Source organism: Dasypus novemcinctus, chromosome 3 (assembly GCF_030445035.2).
Source record: "Dasypus novemcinctus isolate mDasNov1 chromosome 3, mDasNov1.1.hap2, whole genome shotgun sequence".
Lineage (NCBI taxonomy): Eukaryota > Metazoa > Chordata > Mammalia > Cingulata > Dasypodidae > Dasypus > Dasypus novemcinctus.
The window spans coordinates 33,601,330-33,622,795 of NC_080675.1; the positions used below are offsets into that span (position 1 = coordinate 33,601,330).

General features: G+C 39.0%; 1 protein-coding gene across 3 annotated transcripts in view; it reads left to right on the forward strand.

Moving 5' to 3' along the window:
• The first annotated feature begins 3,404 nt into the window (after positions 1–3,404).
• MLH3 (mutL homolog 3) overlaps positions 3,405–21,466 on the forward strand; it is a 36,390-nt gene continuing 18,328 nt past the window's right edge. Inside the window, exons 1-6 of one of the 3 annotated variants that reach the window (XM_004455169.4) lie at positions 3,413–3,532; positions 4,916–8,266; positions 16,792–16,890; positions 17,570–17,655; positions 18,373–18,477; positions 19,573–19,645. In XM_004455169.4, coding sequence (XP_004455226.1) covers positions 4,978–8,266; positions 16,792–16,890; positions 17,570–17,655; positions 18,373–18,477; positions 19,573–19,645 — 3,652 coding nt within the window. In that variant the 5' untranslated portion in view covers positions 3,413–3,532; positions 4,916–4,977. Of the gene's footprint in view, positions 3,533–4,915; positions 8,267–16,791; positions 16,891–17,569; positions 17,656–18,372; positions 18,478–19,572; positions 19,646–21,466 lie in introns of all 3 variants that reach the window. The other 2 variants (XM_004455170.3, XM_004455171.4) reach the window with 2 other exon arrangements.

Sequence of the window (21,466 nt, forward strand, 5' to 3'; positions counted from 1 at the left end):
GACATAAGAACAGAATCAAGTACATAAATAAAACCTCTAAGGAAATTCCCTTTCTCAATACTGGTCAAAATTTAAGTGTTTGGTTTACTCTCATGGGTTCAGATAAATCACATGGCAATTTAAACATTTATTTTACTGTTAGAGTTTCATATTCAAAATTTGGGACAGTCATTCTTATAACTAGTTACCTTTTATGGTAATTCTAAAGAACTAGGGATAGCCAACTCCTCTAGGTTAATTTGTGGGTTGTTTTTTTTTTAAAGATTTATTTATTTTTTTATTTCTCTCCCTTTCCCTGCCCCCCCCCCCCCCCGCCAGTTGTCCGCTCTCTGTGTCCATTTGCTGTGTGTTCTTCTGTGTCCGCTTGTATTCTTGTCAGCAGCACTGGGAATTTGTGTCTCTTTTGGTTGCATCATCTTGCTGCGTCAACTCTCCGTGTGTGCAGCGCCACTCCTGGGCAGGCTGTACTTTTTTCGCATGGGGTAGCTCTCCTTATGGGGTGCGCTCCTTGCACTTGGAGCTCCCCTATACGGGAGATACCCCTGCTTGGCACGGCACTCCTTGCACACATCAGCACTGTGCGTGGTCCAGCTCACCACACAGGTCAGGAGGCCCTGGGTTTGAACCCTGGGCCTCCCATGTGGTAGGTGGACGCTCTATCCGTTGAACCAAATCCGCTTCCCTCCTCTAGATTAATTTGAAGCATTAAGGTAGTCTTCCTCAAAATCCAAGCTCTGTACTCTTCTTTCATGCCATCTTCTTTGGTACTTAACGTGAATGCTGTAGGTATATCCTATTTTTCTTCATTCCTTAATTTCTTCTGTATCCTTTAAACTCATTTATTTGGCTAGAATCTTTCATTCATTACACAAACATGTCTCTGCTTTGAACATAACTGATTTGATGGATACTTCAGTTCCTCATCAAACATGGTTGTGCTGTGCATAACATTTTCTTTGGCCATCTCCAGCAATTTCCCACATTTACTAGGTCACTGCTCTGGCATTTGGACATGCAATCATGTTAACTCCCATTTTCTTTTGTAATCCAACCTCCTTGTCTATTTAGATAGACTACTTTAACAATCAGTAACTTTTATATTCTCCTAATTGTGTATTTATAGAAAAATAAAATGAACAAAAACACTGTTACCTTTCCTAAATTTTCAGTCTCGCCATAGCTTAATGACTGAAAACAACATTGAGAAAGCTTAGAAAAGAACCACTAAAATGATTAGATGGTCTCATTCAGTCTTAAAGGAATTGTGGTTATTTGAAGGAAAAGAACAAAATTGAGAGAAAATCTAAGAGTTATATATATATAGTCTTATGAAAGTTTGGTGTTCAGGAGCTGTTTTCCTTCTCCCGGAGGATGACAGAAAGTGGGCTTTGGATACAACATAAAGGCATTAGGTTAGTTTCTCTACAATAAAACCAATGGATTGAGTTGCCCAGGAAATTGTGAAATAGTTTCTAATGGTTTTTGAAGATATGATAGATACATTCATCTGGATCTGTTTAGGTGTGGTCCTGGTTAAAGATGAAGGGAAGGATCAGATAACTTCATACTTTCTCTATTCAATAGACCCAATAGATTCTTGATTAGGACAAAGGAAAATAAGCAAGATACAGCTCATTATCCTGAAAACAGTCAGCCTTAGAGGATCATTTTGAATGCATCTGTTTTGGGCTTAAGTCTTTAGCACTTATCCAAGTTCACTATATAGTGAAAAATTCTAGTGCCTGGGTAGAGGAAGGAATGGGGTCTAGTAGCCAACAATTCATGCTAAGATCAGCCATGAGATCCCCCTCACTGTCTTTCTGTTTTGACTGTTCTGGACAATATCAGATTCGTTTCAGTGGCTTGATTCTAGGCCAAGGTTCTGGCAACAGATTGTAGTCTTTGTTTTGTTCATTCTCACTGAAGCTCTCTGTTTCTTTCCCTTAGGCTGAGGGTAAAAAGCTGGGATTGGTAGGCTGGGTCCAGAACACTGACCGGGGCACAGTTCAAGGACAACTGCAAGGTCCCACCTCCAAAGTGCGTCATATGCAAGAATGGCTTGAGACAAGAGGAAGTCCCAAATCACACATCGACAGAGCAAACTTCAACAATGAAAAAGTCATCTTAAAGTTGGATTATTCAGATTTCCAAATTGTAAAATAATGGCATTAATTTAAATTTCTAAGACACTCTGTAGCTTTGTTTTTTATTATCAAATAGAGAAACTATTCTGTATTCAATATTAGAATGTCAGTAAGTTATTTTAGTATCAGATATTTGAATGTTACTGTATAGTATGTGTATGATTGAAGGATTACGATTATACACATAATTCTAATTAATAAAAACACATTAGAATCTTCTGTTTAGGGAACTTTTTTATCTTCAGTGAACTCCTTTCTTTTTGGGCAAAATAGGATGTATTTATTCAGTAAGTACCTGTGGAAAGAGGATTTTGAGGAAACTTAGAGAGGTCTGAAGGAAAGAAAAAGTAGTTACTTTGAATCATTTCTTTAAATGAGTCCCATTCCATACCTAATAAAAATAAATACCACAAGTTCAATTTGTCAGCTGCTCAAATTATGTTTTGGACTATTTACTTTTGCTTTCTGGAGCTTTTGCTCTCATTCCTTTCTTCTTGGTAAGGGAGTCACATAAAGCAATAATCAGGATTTTGCCTTATCAGCCTTAGAAGCCTCCTAATTTGGTTTGGTCAGTCATTAAACAGATATAGATATATAGATATATATGTAGATATATCAAACACTTACTGGATTTCACAAATTTGTATTTAAGTTCCACCTTTTTTAAAAGATAAGATTTCAATGAAAAATAGGAGGCAAAAGGTGAGAAATTAGTAATTTCAAAACATCTGTCTTCAGAGTGTTCTTGGAGTTCCATTCCAAGAGTGGCATTGGGAAGATACCAAAAAATCGGTGACAGAAGTCTTAGGGTCCTCATCTGTAAATTAAGAGCATTTAGCTAGATAGTTCTAGATTATTCCTCAGTCTCTTCCAGCCCTAATACTAAAAGATATTAGAAATGAGTCTGGATTTACTCATTTCATTCACTGAATACCTACCCATGCCAGGCACTGTTCTTTGCCATGGAGATAGAGAGTAAGCAAAGTGTACAAAATCTCCGGCTCCACCTTCTTTTAGCTTACATTCTAGTGGGAGAAGACAGGCAATAAAGCAAGTTAACTATATAGTGAAGTATATGGTAGTCCATGCAAAGGAGAAAAAAACGGGGAAAGGGAAAATATGAAAAACATAAAAACAAAAGTAAAAACTACTAAAAACGGCCTTTCACATCACTCCAAAAGGGCATAAGAAGTGAAAACTGGAAGTATGAATGTGATCTTCCAACAGACAAGTTTGCAACTTGGCACCACCTGGTGCGCATGCGCACTGGGGTGTCCCCAACGTTGCGCATGCTCCTGGGCTTGCGCGTGCACGGGCCTCGAGAGCCGGTGTGCGTGCGTCCGGCGGGCAAGGCGGTTGGTATCCGAGTTGGTGAAGTGCCGATCGAGGTGACTTGGGGAAAAGCACGCGGCGGAAGGATGGTCCTGGGAATTCTAGCACCAGAAGGGTCGTAGTGACTGCTGCGGGCCAGCTTCTCGGACCCCGCAAGGGCTCCGTGCGGCCTCCCTTCTAAGCGAACGCCCACGTTAGGGCGCGCCCGAGTTTAGGGCTGCGAGTTGCCGGGGATGGGGGCGGGCGGAGAGAGGGGGTGGGGCGGAGCTGGAAGCTGGGTCTGCCCCCGGAGCCGTTTGACCTGCGCGTGGGGCTTGCTCAGTCCTGAACCCGGACGGAGCTGTCACGGTTGTCTTAGGGTTTTGACCCTGAAAGGACTGGGATGTAATCAGAAAATCGTTGCGTTGGGTTTACATCAGCCGGGATTCTTATTAAAGCTGTACCCCTCCTTGGCTGCCGGCTACAAAGTTCATTAGAAATCGTTGGGCCTTGAATTATAGCCCTGATTTTCTTGAGCTTGAAAATCCAGCCCTGTACCACCTGATAGAGGTACAGCTCAGGCTGATCTCTTATCTACGAAGAGGGAAGGAGGGCCTTTAATTACACTAGAATTTTTTTAACTTGCAAAAGACCTTAAAATCAAATCCAGCAACCGTCACATTATTATTACTAGACAGTCTGTGGCCGTGGAAGCATCTGGAAAGACCAAAAGAGTATTAATAATAATGACCTAAAAACTTTTTTCAAAGTAATATCATGTACAAAGTTTCAAAATCAAATGGTTCAGAAAGTCTTATAATGAAAAGGAAATTTCCTGCCCCATCCCTTCCCATTCCCAGCCTTTTCCCCCTGAGAATTACACAAACTGCATTTAACCAATTATAATAATAAATTCTAAATATCCATCTCTCCTTGATACAAGTTTGATTTTTTAAACAATTTCCTCCTGTTGCTTCACTTTCCATATTACAATGGTAACACTCCATTATAAGTTTTTTTCTAAGTCATGGTTATTGTGTAATGTATAAATATTATGAAACTAGCTTGGAAACTTTTTCATGAATAATATCTAGCTAATGTCTCTTAGCTGAATTTAGTTAGGGCATCTGTTTTTGGTGAAGTAGTTAGAATTCTGAATACTGTCTTTATAGGTCAACTTCAAGTGTGATTATGATTTCCCTTTAGGGCATGTGGGATTTAGAAAGGAGCAGTGAAAATTATGAAATTACAAATGCTACTTTGGATATTAAATCAGTTGCACCAAAAATGAGTTGTGTGGTCTGCCTAGAGATCAGAGCTATACATTTTTGTTATGTGTTACAAGTTGGTTTTATTAATTTCATTTGCATCAAATGATATTTCTTCATAATGCTTGAGAAAAATAGGTAGTCCTATGTAACTGAAGCTTTGATGGTGTTTGTGTGTTTTTCCTCCCATAGGCAATTATTTCCAGTCAGAAAAGGAATCCACCGCCTGGCATTCTCACCAGTTTATACTTGCCATGATCAAGTGCTTGTCAGATGAAGTACAAGCCAAATTGCGTTCTGGTTTGGCCATAAGTTCCTTAGGCCAATGCGTTGAGGAACTTGCCCTCAACAGTATTGATGCTGAAGCAAAATGTGTGGCTGTCAGGGTGAATATGGAAACCTTCCAAATTCAAGTGATAGACAATGGGTTTGGGATGGGGAATGATGATGTAGACAAGGTGGGAAATCGTTATTTCACCAGTAAATGCAGCTCCATACAGGACTTGGAGAACCCAAACTTTTATGGTTTCCGAGGAGAAGCCTTGGCAAGTATAGCTGACATGGCCAGTGCTTTGGAAATTTCATCCAAGAAAAACAGAACAATGAAAACTTTTGTGAAACTGTTTCAGAATGGAAAAGCCCTGAAAGCTTGTGAAGCTGATTTGACTAGACCAAGTGCTGGGACAACAGTAACAGTGTATAACCTATTTTACCAGCTACCTGTAAGGAGGAAATGCATGGATCCTCGACTGGAATTTGAGAAGGTTAGGCAGAGAGTAGAAGCTCTCTCACTTATGCACCCCTCCATTTCTTTCTCATTGCGAAATGATGTTTCTGGTTCCATGGTTCTTCAACTTCCTAAAACCAAAGACATATGTTCCCGGTTTTGTCAAATTTATGGACTTGGTAGATCCCAGAAGTTAAGAGAAATAAAATTTAAACATAAGGAGTTTGAGCTTAGTGGATATATCAGCTCTGAAGCACATTACAATAAAAATATGCAGTTTTTATTTGTAAACAGAAGACTGGTTTTAAGGACAAAGTTGCATAAACTCATTGACTTTTTATTAAGGAAAGAAAGTATTATATGCAAGCCAAGGAATGGTTCTGCTAGTAGGCAAATGAACTCAAGTCCTCGCCATAGGTCTAATCCAGAACTTTATGGGATATATGTTATCAATGTGAAGTGCCAATTCTGTGAGTATGATGTATGCATGGAACCAGCAAAAACTCTAATTGAGTTTCAAAACTGGGATACTCTTTTGTTTTGCATTCAGGAAGGAGTGAAAATGTTTTTAAAGCAAGAAAAATTATTTGTGGAAATCTCAGGTGAGGATATTAAGGAATTTAGTGAAGATAATGACTTTAATTTATTTGGTGCTGCTTTTCAGAAGCTTGTGTCCTCTGAGGAGAAATGTGACCAGGTCAGTTTTAAGGAAGCATGTCATAATATTTTGGATTCCTATGAAATGTTTAATTTGCAATCAAAAGCTGTGAAAAGAAAAGCTACTACAGAAAATACAAACACACAGAATTCTAGAGGTTCAGAAGATGTCAGAAAAAAAACAAATGATTCCTTTTTGTCTACCTATAAACAAGATGGCCCAGGCCATACTAGAATGATGGAGTCATCTTTACAAAACAAAGATAGCTCTTGCTCAGAGTCAAGTATTCTAGAACAAGAGACAGTTGAAGCATCAGAATCAGAAGAAAATGAAAAACATAAAAAAACTTGCTTGGAAATGAACTCTTCAGAAAATCTCTGTAGAACTAGTTCAGAAATGTTTGCAAGCCCTTTTCAAGCACCAAATCATTTTGAGGCTCATGGGGAAGGTCTAGAAATGCAGAACGTAAGTACTATTAATGGTATGGCTGCCAATATCCTGAAAAGTAATAGAATTCAGAATCAACTAGAGAGAATTAAAGATGCTACCGAAATGGAATGCCAACCTCTGCCTTTTGAGACAATATTGAGAGCACATGATGCTCAGAAAGAAGAGAAAAGAGAAAAAGAATCTGGCAATTGTAGAAAAAAAAGTATTTTTAGTTATGGACAAGTTAAGTTATGTTCCACTGGCTTTATAACTCATGTGGTACAAAACAAGCAAACTGAATCAACTGAAACAGAACCTTCATTTACAACTGGTGTTCGACCTGGTCCTGTGAGTGCCAAAGAATCATTTGGAAATAGAACATGCCATTCACTTGAGATGCCAAACATGAAAGATTTAACCAGTACTTTAAGTGGAGAATCTGCTCAAATGCCCAACAAAAAATTTTCCAGAACAAATATGAGATGTGGGCTAGAGAACAAGCCTACTGCAACCTATAAAAGTTTTGCTGTTTTTCAGGAAAGTAGTGAAAAATCATATACAGGTTGCTTATTATTTGATACATCTTCCTCTTTTCCTTGGTTTAGACATGTTTCAAATGACGGTAAGAAAGCAGATAAATTGATTGATTCCTCCAAACCCACAGCTCTTAAGAAGCTAAGCTTGAATTCACAGCTAGGATCTTTAGAGAAGTTTAAGAGGCAATATGGGAAGGTTAAAAATCCTCTGAATACAGAAGGTGAGGAAAATAATTTTGAAATCACTACCAATTTCAGTCCTCTAGTTGAACCTGACATTCCACCGAAAGACAAGAACCATTTAGACAACTCTGATATTTGTGAAATAAGTACTTTGAAACATAATGATTCAAATGGTAATTGTCAGCCAGTAGGTCACATCCTTTTCTCAGAGAGGTTTCCATTCTCCAAGAAAGAAGACTGTTTGGAACCAGACATGCCTTGTTTGAGAGAAAGTCCTGTAACTCCAAAGGAGTTATTTCACTTGAACAGAAAACCTTTGAATGTTGAAAAGTCACCTGAATCACTCTCCTCTAAATTATCCAGAATGAAGGGTTCTGAAAGAGACACTCAAACAATGGAGATAACGAGTCATTTTAACGAACTTCCACAATCAGATTCTAGTAGGAATGATGGTGACTTGTGCAATGGGTTAACTCTAGGTTCTTTTAAGTTATTTAAAAATGAGCATAAAAAAACAGATAGTGCCATCATCCAAATGTCAGACTCTGTGGCACAGCATAATTCCATCAGTAAAGACAAAGAAACATATTCTAACAATAATACAACAGAGAGCTGTGTGATACCAGAAACCCCTTTGGAATTATCCTGTAATAATTCTCCTAAAGTTATCAATAAAGATTCAGGTGTTCTTCCCATACCTTCAGAACAGCAGATAGGAAGCCCTGACTCTCCCAGTCAAATGGTCATGAGTCACAAAGAAGATTCCACAGCTAACCAAAATGGAGCTTGTTTTCAGAGTGAGGAATCTACAGCAGGAGCTTGTTCTCAAAATGAAGAGTCAAACACATGTTCTTTGGATTGGCAGCAGCATTTTGATGTAGCCATGGGAAGAATGGTTTACATCAACAAAATAACTGGACTTAGCACATTCATTGCTCCTACTGAGGATATTCGGGCTGCTTGTACTCAAGACCTGACAACTTTGGCTGTGAGTGTTATACATGAAAATGGTAAGTATTTAGTGTTCACTGGTATTAAATGCTTTTGAAGATGGGTGTAATGTCAAGAAGCAGAATACTCACAGTTCAAAGAGATTATCTCAGCAGATAGAACATTTGAAAATTACTTATAAAACATGTTTTATGGTATATGAGGGTTCTCTAGGTCCAAAACTATTTAAATCTAGGAATACTATCAAAAACTGGTACAGGATGGAAGTGCATGTATATGTGTGTACATGGATGTTTATATGTAAGAGTGAGGGTGAGATAATCAAATTTTAATAAAAATGGTACTAATAGCTAGGAAGATCACAGTGTTTCCCTACCCTTCTTTCCCCTCCCTCCCAAACACACAAATATACTCTTTTAGGAATTTATCTTTAAAGGCACCTTTAGTACTAATGATATTCTTATAAAGTTGCCCTCTGTAGCAGCTCCCAGGTAAGGGCCAGAATGATCCTGCAGTCATCCTAAGATTTCCCAGTAGAATCTATGTCTCAGTATAGTACTCTATTTATGAATTTTTTACTTTCAGAAAGGACTTGACTAATTTTTTTTTTGGAATATAGGTTATGTACTTGCATAAGTTAGTCTTCAAATGCACTTTATTACAATACATATGCTAATCGCCTTGATCTGCTTGTGGTGGAAGTAGCTATTTTTTTTTTTTTAAGATTTATTTATTTCTCTCCCCTTCCCCCACCACCCCGGTTGTCTGTTCTCTGTGTCTATTTGCTGCATCTTGTTTCTTTATCTGCTTCTGTTGTTGTCAGCGGCACGGGAATCTGTGTTTCTTTTAGTTGGGTCATCTTGTGTCGGCTCTCTGTGTGTGTGGCACCATTCCTGGGCAGGCTGCACTTTATTTCGCGCTGGGCAGCTCTCCTTATGGGGCGCACTCCTTGCGCGTGGGGCTCCCCTACGCAGGGGACACCCCTTCGCAGGGGACACCCCTATGCAGGGGACACCCCTGCGTGGCAGGGCACTCCTTGCACACATCAGCACTGCGCATGGGCCAGCTCCACATGGGTCAAGGAGGCCCGGGGTTTGAGCCGCAGACCTCCCATGTGGTAGATGGATGCCCTTACCACTGGGCCAAGTCTGTCGCCAGAAGTAGCTTTTATTCAGAAAGACAATAATGTGACTTTCACATCATACCACAAGACTGTTTTAGATCCTGTACTAGGACTCTGAGTTCTCAGGTCTCAGGCAGTATTAAAAGTGGTATAGTTTTGGCAGTGTGTTGGGAGCCAAATGTTGGGAGATAGTAAAGCTGATTTCTATCTGGCCATCTGGCTGTAATCTTAATTTTTTTATATATATAATTTTTTAAAAGGTTGTGTTTATTTACTTCTTCCCTCCCCCTTGTTGTTTTCACTTGCTGTGCCTGTTCGTCTTCCTTCTTTCTCTAGGAGGCACTGGGAGCCAAACAAGTGACCTCCTGTGTGGTAGGCGGGAGCCCAGTCATCTGAGCCACATCTGCTTCCCTGTAATCTTGGTTTTGCACCAAGAGGATAACTGTTAAATGTGCCTCAATATTAGAAGACTTACATGCTCTAAAAGGATACATTTTATGAATATAATTGCAAATCAACTTGTAATTTCTCTCTAGGATGAATATTTCTATCAGGAGGCTCTGATTTATGATTAAATAAGACCTTTACTTTTCAATATGTTTTTCAGTTTTTTTCCTGAAAAACCGAAAAAGGTAATCACTGTAGTAACTTCAAACAATTAAATATTAGAAGAAAATCCTTTTTTGTTTTTAATCTTTTGTTTCAGTTCAAATTTGGCTTGTCTTTTTTATTGGTATTAGAGAAGTAGGTGGGTTTACAGAGCAATCATGAATAAAATAAAGGATTCCCATAAAACGTCCTATTTATTAACACCTTGCATTGGAGTGGTACATTTGTTACAGTTGATGAAAACATTTTTATAATTGTACTATTAGCTATAGGCCTTGGTTTACCTTAGGTTTTACTCTGTATTGTGTAGATCTATGGATTTTAAAAAATTTCTACTACCATTTATACAATGAAACATTTTCCCTTTAAACCACCTTCAAATATGTAATTCAATGCTGTTAATTATATTCACAATGTTGTGCTACCAACACCACCATCCACTACTAAAACTTTTCTATCGTCCCAGAAACTCTGTACATTTTAAGCCTTTACTCCCTATTACCTAACCCTAACCTATCCCCTAGTAACCTATATTCTAGATTCTGACTCTATGAGTTTGCTTATTCTAATTATTTCATATCATTGAGATCATAAGTATTTCTTTCGTGTCTTTTCTTTTGTTGCCTATGCTTTGGGCGTAAAGTCTAAGAAACCATTGCATAACACAAGGTCCTAAATATGCTTCCCTACGTTTTCTTCAGGGAGTTTGATAATTAGGTCTTTGATCCATTTTGCATTGATTTTTGCATATGGTGTGAGATAGGGGTCAAATGCAGCTTTTCAAACACGATTTGTTGAGGAAACTCTTATTTCCCAAGGAATTTAGTTGTCTTCTATTCCTACTGGTCTTTGTTCCCTTGTCAAAAATCAGTAGGCCATAAATGTGAGGGTTGATTTCTAAGCTTTCATTTTGATTCCTTTTGTCTATGTCTGTCCTCATGCCAGTGCCATGCTGTTTTGTTTACTGTGGCTTTGTAATAAGTTTTAAGATTGGAAAGTGTGAGTTCTACTTCTTTCTTCTTTTTCAAGATGGCTTTGTCTGTTCAGGACCCCCTTCCATATAAACTTGATGATTGGCTTTTCCATTTTTGCAAAGAAAGTCTTTGAAATTTTTATTTGGGTGGCATTGAATCTGTAAATTACTTTGGGTAGAATTGATATCTTAATACTATTAAGTCTTCCAATTCATGAACATAGAATATCTTTCCATTTATTTAAGTCTTCTTTGATTTCTTTTAGCAACATTCTGTAATTTTCTGAGTACAAGAACTTTACATCTTTGGTTAGATTTATTCCTAGATAGTTGGAATTTTTCCCTTGATTTCTTCTAATGACTATTCATCATTAGTGTATAGAAACACTACTGATTTTGGGGTGTTGATCTTCTACCCCACCACTTTGCTGAATATATTTATTAGCTCTAGGAGATTTGTTGTGGAATTTTCAGGATTCTCTGTGTATAGGATCATGTCATCTGTGAACAGGGATAGTTTTACTTCTTCCTTTCCAATTTGGATGCCTTTTATTTCTTTTTCTTGCCTAATTGCTCTGACTAGAACTTCTAGTACAAAGTTGAATAACAATGATGACAGTGGGCATCCTTGTCTTGTTCCAGATCTTAGAGGGAAAGCTTTCAGTCTTTCACCATTCAGTATGATGTTAACTTTATCATGTTGAGGAAGTTGTTTCTATTCCTAGTTTTCTAAGTGTTTTTATCAAGAAAAGTTGCTGTATTTTGTCATATGCCTTTTCTGTATGTCACTTGATATGATTAGGTTTGTTTTTTCTCTTTGTTCTGTTAATGTAGTATATTTCATTAATTAATTTTCTTATGTTGGACCATCCTTGCATACCTGGATAAATCCCACTTGATCATGATGTATACTTCTTTTAATGTGCTGTTGGATTCATTTTGCTAGTATTTTGTTGAGGATTTGTGCATCTATATTCATAAGAGATATTGGTCTATAATTTTCTTGTGGTGGTTTTATCTGACTTGAATATGAGGGTGATATTGGCCTTGTAGAATGAATGAGGGAATATTCCCTCCTCTTCAAATCTGTGGAAAAGTTTGAGCAGGATTGGTGTTAGTTCTTCTTGGAATGTTTGGTAAAATTCCCCTGTGAAGCCATCTGTTCCTGGCTTTTCTTTTCTTTTTTTTTTTTTAAGATTTATTTATTTATTTCTCTCCCCTTCCCCCCCCACCCCGGTTGTCTGTTCTCTGTGTCTATTTGCTGCGTCTTCTTTGTCCACTTCTGTTGTTGTCAGTGGCACGGGAATCTGTGTTTCTTTTTGTTGTTCTTGTTGTGTCATCTTGTGTCAGCTCTCCGTGTGTGCGGCACCATTCCTGGGCAGGCTGCACTTTCTTTTGTGCTGGGCATGGGGCGCACTCCTTGCGCATGGGTCTCCCCTACGCCGGGGACACCCCTGCATGGCACAGCACTCCTTGTACGCATCAGCACTGCTCATGGGCCAGCTCCACACAGATCAGGGAGGCCTGGGGTTTGAACCAGGGACCTCCCATGTGGTAGATGGACTCCCTAACCCCTGGGCCAAGTCCGCCGCCCCTGGCTTTTCTTATTGGGAGGATTTTGATGGGAGCCCATTTGCCTGAACCACATCCTCTTCCCTCTCCCTCATTTTTGAAAGAAAGTCTCATCAGATATAAGAGTCTTGGTAGGCAATTGTTTTCTTTCAGCACTTTTAAGTATTTCAACCCACTGTTTTCTTGTCTCCATGATTTCTGATGAAAAATTGACATTTAATCTAATTGGAACTCCCTTAAACATAATACATTGCTTTTCTCTTGCAACTTTGAGTTTCAAGCAACTTTTTCCTTGTCCTTTGCATATGATAGTTTGATTAATATGTGATTGGGTATAATTTATCCTGTTTGGTGTTCTTTGGGCTTGCTTCTTAGAAGTGCATATTCACATCTTTTGCTGAGTTTGAGAAGTTTTCTGGCATTATTTCTTTGAATTCTGCTCCTTTCTCTCTTTCTATTTCTGGGACTTCCATAATGCATATATTTGTATGCTTGATGTCTCAGAGGCCTTTTAGGCTGTTTTCACTTTTTATAATTTTTTCTTTCTGTTTCTTAGTCTGACTCATTTCAATTGTTTGGTCTTTGGGTTTGCTGATTCTTTCTTCTGCCAGCTCCAGTCTGCTGTTGAAACCCTCATGGAAATTTTTCATTTCAGTTATGTGGTCTTCAGCTCCAATGGCTGTACAGTTTCTTTTTCAAAATTTCTCCTTTTAAGATTCTCATATTGCCCATTCATTTTTTCCCCCTGATATCCTATAGTTCTTTCTTTGTACTGTCCTTCATCTTCCTGAGCACTGCCAAGATCATTTTTTAAAAGTCTCTGTCTGATGTGTCCACAATCCAGTCTTCTTTGGTGTTTTCTGGATTTTTATCCTCTTCCTTTGGATGAGCCATCATTTCCTGTTTCTTTGTGTTATAATCTTTTGTTGTTCACTGTACATTTTGTTACTTTAAAATGTTAACTGTGGAATTTATTCCCTGACATATCTATTTCTTGAGTTTGTAACTAGCTGGTGATATGACAGATATTCTTGAGTGTCAGCCCTCCTTTCAGGAAACTCCAGCCATGATAAATGCACAGTGCGGGGTTCTTCCTCTTTCCTGGGCCATGTCTTGTCCTGAGCTTGTGCTTGCTAGTGCTTAGGAGTGTCCCTGTTTACAGGAGTTTGAATGCCCCTCCACTTCGCAAGACACAGACCTTCTTCTCCTGGTGTTCCACTGCCAGATTTAAAGCAGGTAAGCCTTTGCCTAGCCTGTCTGCCTCAGTTGTTTCATACACTACTTTTAAATTCTGAGAGTGGTCATGGGAGGGGTTTCCCAAGTCAGTCTTTCCCAGCAGGAACAAGCACAGGGACCACAAAGGGATACCAGCCAGTTCCAGAGGGATGAGGGAGGGGCCAGGACAAGCACACAGCACTTCTTCCATGGCCCCCCAAATTTGTGCTTTCTTGTCTGCCCATCAAATATAGCTCTTCATCTGTCCTGTGCGGCTCTGAGGAATCACGTCTTTTTTTTTTTTTTTTCAATTTTAAAGAAGCTTTAGATGATATAAATGTTAGAACAAAAATATAGGGGATTCCCATATATCCCACCCTCTCCCCCTCCCACACTTTCCCCCATTAACATCTTTCATTAATGTGGTACATTTTTTAACAATTGATGAACACATGTTGAAGTATCGCTACTAATCTTGTACTATATTATATTATAATTACATTATAAATTATATTATAAATTACATTATAATTTATACTTGGCACCACACAATTTTATGGGTTTTGACAAAATGTATAATAGCCTGTATCTGTCATTGCAATATCATGCAGGACAATTCTGTTGTCCCCAAAGTATCCCATGTTACACCTATTATTCCTTCTCCCTCCTCTTAGAACCTCTTGTGACCACTGTGTGCCATCTTTGTCTCTTTTATTGGGTTGGAGCCGGGTCCCCCAGCGATCAAGTAGCTAATAAAAAGCAGAATCAGTGTTTGGCCCATGCCTACTTTGGATCTTGGGGAAGTGGATTTTCATGTCCATATCTGACACCAGCAAGCTTTGCCAGGGACAGGTTCCCTCTGCTGCCTGTTGTGGGAGTGGGAGATGAGTACTGGTAACTGCCCCAGGGAGAGAGCAGTTTATTGGTATTTCCTGTAATTAATCAGCCTCTTCCTTCTACTCTTCTCTGGAAACTAACAGTATTCTTCTGGACTCCAGAGTTCCGAAATAGTTGATTGAAACAGTTCCTGCCAGTTTAATAGTTATTCTGGTAGAGGGACTGGTTCCTGGAGCTTCCTACACCACCATCCTCCCACAGTCCCCCTTTGGCTTTTTAATACTGCTCCTGAGTCTGTCAGATTGCTCTCAAAGACCCATGTGGTTTTCAGTCTATGCAATTTTGTGTCCTGATTTATACTGAATGCTTATCAGAGGTAAAAGTCTGACGTGCTGACCCCTCATCTCCCTGAAATGCAACAGCTTCTCGTATGGTGCCAAAAAATAAAGGAATTACATTAAACTGTGCTATGGTTATTGCTAAAACAAAGGGAGAAATCTTGGCTGCCACATCCAGCATAAACATCTGCTCCTGTTAAATTATTCTAGATTTTTAAAACATCTACTTAACTTTTCTAGATTAGCAAGTCTTGTAGTACATTTTTGAGGATCATATTAACTTATAGGTTCATAATGAAAAAAAGTATTTTTGGTACTGTAACAAGTTCCAGGAAAAGATGACTCCTAAGCACCCTCCATTCACATAGAATGTTTAGGAAATGTCTGATGTATAGCAAGACATTAGGTCATTGTGGACCCATACATAAAAACATTATATAAAATAAATTTTTAAGGGAAGCATATGTGGCTCAAATGATTGGGCTCCCGTCTATCATATGGGGGGGTCCCAGGTTCTGTTTCTGGGGCCTTCTGGTGAAGGCAAGCTGGCCTGCGCCACAGAGAGTTGGCCCACATGGTGGAAAGCTGGCCTACACGGCAAGCCGATGCAACAAAAAAAAGACAGAGGAAAGATGATGAGAGATACAACAAACCAGGGAGATGAGATGGCTCAAGCGATAGAGTGCTTCTCTTCCATAGCAGAGGTGCCAGGATTGGTTCCCGGTGCTTCCTAAAAAGAAGACAAGAAGACAAGCAGACACAGAAAAACATTCAGCAAATGGACACAGAGAACAGACAGTGAGCACAGGTGGCAGAGGGTGGGGGAGAATAAATAAAATTAAAAAAAATAAAAAATTAAGAGGTCAATTGTACTATACAGAAGAGAGGCTATAAAGTTAATTTTAAGGAATGATGCCATGTCCCCAAGCCCTAGCAGTTTTTTTTTTCCAAAATGTGTCAGTCCTTTCTATTATCAGTGACACAACCTTATTTCATTCCAAATTCATGTCTCTGTCTAGTTTTTGTCCAATAGGTTTATCTTTTGAAGTAGTAGTTCCATGTTTTACTTTTGTTCAGGTACTGCCAAATTGAACATTATATCTAAAACTCAAATCGGATTCTCCTTCAGAGAGAAGGGTAGATTGGGCCTAGATTTTACCAGATTTTGGAGTTTGAACTAAGAACTGAGAACCATTCATTCATTCTATTCTATTCATTCTATTCATTTATTCATTCAGTATCTTTTTTATTGTTCATACTGGGCTAGGTACTGCCATATTGCAGATTAACCAATTTTGTTTTTTCAGGAGTTCACAGACTACTAGGGAAGGCAACTATTGAGACATAATTATAGTGAGATAAATGTTATAATGGAGACAAATACTGGGAATAGAAAGACATAAGTTGGAGATTTGGAAAGGCTTTACCAAGCTATGAAGGATGACAAGTCAATACCACTGTCTAACACAGGATCTCTCCACTGCAGCCCTGTTGACATTTTGGGCTGAATTAATTCCTTGTGGGGGCTTCTTCTCTGCATTATAGGATATTTAGCAGCATCCTCGGCCTCTGCTGGAAGCTAGTAACATTTCTCCACCAAGTTGTGACAACCAGAATGTCTCAAGACATTGCCAAATGTCCCCCTGATACAAAAATCCCCCCCCTTTGAGAACTTCTATGACCTGTTCTAGGTCCTCATTTTGTCTGGTAGAGATGGATAATAGGTCTAAGTATTAATTTAGGTTCCTAAATTAGCAGTATAATCTCATTAAAGAACTTCTAACTCTCAATTTAGTGTTTAGTTGTCTGCCTTTTATTTTCAGTCACTTATACAGACAGAGATTTTATGTCATTTGTTTTTAACAGTTTATTTGTATTTTGAGTTCAAATTTCCAGATTTTTCTTTTTTATATTTAGGGTATCAGTACAGGTGTCATCCTTTTAGAAGCGACCTTGTTCTTCCTTTCCTTCCTAGAGCTCGGGATGAGAGGACTGTGATGAGACAGGATAACAGAGGTAGGGGCAATAACAGATTGCCACAACACCTAGTACATGTACCACCTAACTCAAAAAGCAAAGCAAGGATGCATTAATAAGCTTGATCAGTGCCAGCTGTGCCTTACTGGAACCAAGAATTCCCCATGGTCCAGTTTAACAGCAGAACAAAGTAATTCTGTGCATGCATTTAGATCAGAAATTACTTTTCCATTCTTGAAGTCAACACTGGGTGATTATACACAGTCTGTGGTGTTTTATGATTGGGAAAATGTTTCTTATTTTTAACAATTGGAGTTGTATTCCTTATTGCAGTAATTTATCTAAGCAGAACTCTTAGGAAAAAAAGCTACAGACATCTATATATATATATTTTTTTAATTTTATTTGTTTCAAAAAGTAGGTATGGGATATTTTTACCTACTAATTGGAGCCACAGTTTCTTCTGGGTTTGTATTCTGAAATATGTTTTGTACATAGTTAAGAGAAAGAACTATAATGCCAGAATATACAGTCATCAACTCTAGTTTAAATCATAACAGATCGAGATGATTTAGAGATACAGCAAGCACTGAACATTTGTAGACTATTGGAACAGTGTGTCTGATCTTTCATCTTGAGCCTGCACCACTACAAGTAGATGCCATTTACCCTTTTCCCTGAGGCTCTAGATGACAACTTCACCCCTCTTTTGCCCTAGATACTGTGGATGATGCCGCTGGTAGCGAATCACTTCAGTCTTTGTTCTCAGAATGGGACAATCCAGTATTTGCCCGTTTCCCAGAGGTGGGTCTGCAGCAGTTCTCTGTATTTTAAAATTTGAATTTCATTTAAACTGGGTATGGGCAGGAATGACTATACTAAGTTGCCATTTTGAATGGAAATTAAGTTTGTTTATTAATTTATTTGGGAATTAAATATGTAATGCAGAGAGGAGGAATCAAAATTCACAGCATTCCGGGAGATCAGGCATTTTGGGCTAGATGTGTGTTATCAGTTGCATGAATAGTCAATGTGTTTACCACTCTTAGAAGCAAAATATGCAGGTTGGTAATAAAATAAAATTTTAAAAAACTTATCATTAGGTAAAGTAGAGCATCTTCTACTGGAGGAACAACTCCTTATTGGATCTGGGTGTTCTCTCTTCAGCGTGTGTGATCATAGAACGTACTGTGTGTTTTGAAACGAGGGTGCATAACAGATGAGCATTTGATGACTGTTTTCTTCAGTTAAAATGGCTTTCAAGACTTGAACATGTAGTTTAGACAAACTGTTTTGAAACAATATTGGTCTTTGTCAGTAATTTTGTTTAGAAAGAGAAATTACTTATGACTAATAATTCATAGAATCTTTTTAATTTCTATAAGATCCCTGAATTCAGCCCACTTCTATTAGGTTTTATGAAAATGAATGTTTTTAATGTACTTTAAGATCTTTGAAAAAACAGTTCTGCAGACATAAAAAATTAAAAATTTAGAAGATGTTTGTTCTGGGTCTTTTTAGGTTGCTATTGATGTAAGCAGTGGCCAGGCTGAGAGTTTGGCAGTTAAAATTCACAACATCTTGTACCCCTATCGCTTCACCAAAGAAATGATTCATTCAGTGCAGGTAAAAGATTGACTTTGAAATCTCATAAAATATGCATAAGGGCTAAACTAGAATAACTCTTGTGAAATTAGATTTATTCAATGATACAGACCACCTGGTCAAGGTACATGTATTTTTTAAATCCCCTGGAACTTTTATTATCAAAAGAAAAAGCAAAGAACTAATCATTTTAATAATTAATGTCCTTAGTAGTGTGAGCAGGTTTAGAGGGATGAATTATAGATTCAGACTCAGAATTTCAAGGATTGTTAAAGTGTTTCTGCAGAGGATTTACACTGACTTTATATTTGACAGTAATTTGTAAATCAATGAAGTATGCTACAGACATTGTCCTTTTAAAAAGACCCTCTATTATGTGAGGTTACAGGTGACTGGACTTAAAAGACCCCAGGTTGAGGAGTTCCATTAACAAAAGAGACCTGTTCTCTCCTTAGTTTTCTACTTTGTCCTCTATATACCACTCTGGCTGTCTCAGTCTCCTTGTTTTCAGTGTGGAAACAAATTAGGAGGTTGGTCAGGTCTAGATGAACTCCTCACATAGTGACAGCTAACAAGCAAGCAGATGGCATAGAAATAGACTCTGGGGGAGTGGTGTAGACTGTGGGGACCTCGTGTGTCTGGGCAGAGAGCTATCAAGATCTGAAGCTACAGGTGGTGCTTTCATGGACTAGTCTCTCCAAAATTTTTTTCCTTGCTTTTGCATGAATTATTAAGATTTGTATAGGCCCTCTTTGTTAGCATTCTCTGGTCATATTAATAGTTCTCTGGTCATATTACCAATTAATAAGAGTTATTCTATTGGGAAATTTTCAGATCTACTCTTAAGTTTTGTCAGCATATCCCTCTTGAATGTCTTCTAATACCATCCTCTCTTAGTTTGTGTTCCTAGGAAATATTCCTCTTTTATGTCTTCTAATCACTTTATTTGCCCATTCTTCTGTCCTCCCTGATGACTCCCTCAGGTTCATCTGCACTTTACCTCAATCTTAGATACGAAAGCTATAAAGCAAAAGACTCTTAAGTAATCAATAATGTACAGTTTTCTTTCTTTCTATGCAAATAAGCCTTTGTTAATCTTTACTGAATATATGGCAGGTTCTTCAGCAAGTGGATAACAAATTTATTGCCTGTTTAATGAGCACTAAGACTGAAGAGAATGGTGAGGCAGGTAAGAATGGAATTTGTGCTTAATTAATAATCAGATGTCCTTCTCATAGCCTTCTAAGGTTATTTTTTTCTCAGGTTTCACATGTTTAATAAGTTCGCCCTTCAGTTTCTGTTTGCACCACCCAATATTCCTTTGAAATACCAGACAGATGTGGCAGTGGCCAACAGTAAATTTCAGACCTCTCAGAGTTTAAAGTTTAGGTTCTTTGACCATTCTGTATTGCAGTGACACTTGTCCAGAATTGGGGAACTTTAAATGTACCAGTGAAAATAAGTTTGATTCCCTTCAAGGGAAAGAGAGAAAATCACTCCTCAAAATCCAGCAGATCTGGCCAGGAAATCTTTCCTCCATCTCATTTCTTCAGGCTGGTTTTTTGCAGTGGAGCAAGAGGCCCAAACCTCACCTGAGTTATAAGAAACAGACAGTGCTGTTATAAAGGGAATGACCAGGAGCTACTCCTTTACCCCCACGTCCGGTGTATGTGCTTCACAGAAAGACAAAAATAACAAATCCACAAATTACAACAGCTAGATTTACCAAATCCATTCATGCAATGAAGCTGGGGAAGTATTGGATTCCTCTAGGTTCTTGGCTGTGTTGCATAAAAGAATTTAAGAACATGCCAGTTTAGTTAGGCCAGTAAACAGAATATATTGAGAAATGGAGGGAAAGAATAGAGCCGGCTGAGAAATGGGAGAGAAGGATGGAAATATGCACCAGGATTTTTTTTTTAAATTTTCTCTCCCCTTCTCCCTCCCCCCAGTAGTCTGCTCTCTGTGTGTTCTTCTGTGTCTGCTTGTATTCTTGTCAGTGGTACCCGGAATCTGTGTCTCTTTTTGTTGTGTCATTTCTCCGTGTGTGCAGCCCCACTCATGGGCAGGCTGGACTCTTTTTGTGTGGAGTGGCTCTCCTTACAGGGAGCACTTCTTGCACATGGGGCTCCCCTACGCGGGGGACACCCCTGTGTGGCACAGCACTCCTTGCGCACATCAGCACTGCACGTGGGCTAGCTCACTACATGGGCCAGGAGGCCCTGGGTTTGAACCTTGGACCTCCCATGTGGTAGGCGGATGCTCTGTCCATTGAGCCAAATCTGCTTCCCTGCACCAGGATTTGATATGGGCTCCTCTATGCAAAGAGGGCAAGATTCGGCTTGTGGGGTGACCTTGTATGCTATTAATTATTCCTCCCCTTATGAATGTTTAGGGGAGGGGCCCCAGCTGTTTGCTGTTCTGATTGGTTATCCCACTCGTCATTTCCCCAGGATGCCCAATGATGAGGCCCCTTGAGGATATCTGGGGCTTTTCCTTGACCCCAAATAAGATCTTGTTCCAAATGGGGTTCTCGTGGGGTCTTTCTGGTAGCCTCCTTGAGTTTCCAGGCAGGGTTCCAGGGCCACATGTTTCACAGCCATGTTTTTCTGCTAGGTCTTAGACTTATCTTCCCTTTTCCTAAATTAGCCTGCCTCAAATGGTAATGGAAGACATGAAGGGGAGGTAGGAAGATAAATGGCACAGGGAGAAAAGCAACTAGTCAAATCAGTCCGGCATAGGGGCTGACAAATGCTGAGATGTGGACTGAACATTTCTGCTGGGTTTTGTGACAGTGGAGGTCAGAAACTTTAGTTATGACAGCTGTTTCAGAGAAGAGCTGGGGAAGGCTGCTAACAGAGATTGTAAGAAGAGACTCAGATCCGACCTAATGTGGAAGAGAGGGACTGGAAGAGAGTGAGAGTGAGAGGAGGGTGAGAGCCGTGAGCACCGGTGGAAGTGGACCTGCAGGCAAATGCTTCTCAAGTTTGAAAGCAGTTAATGCTCTTTG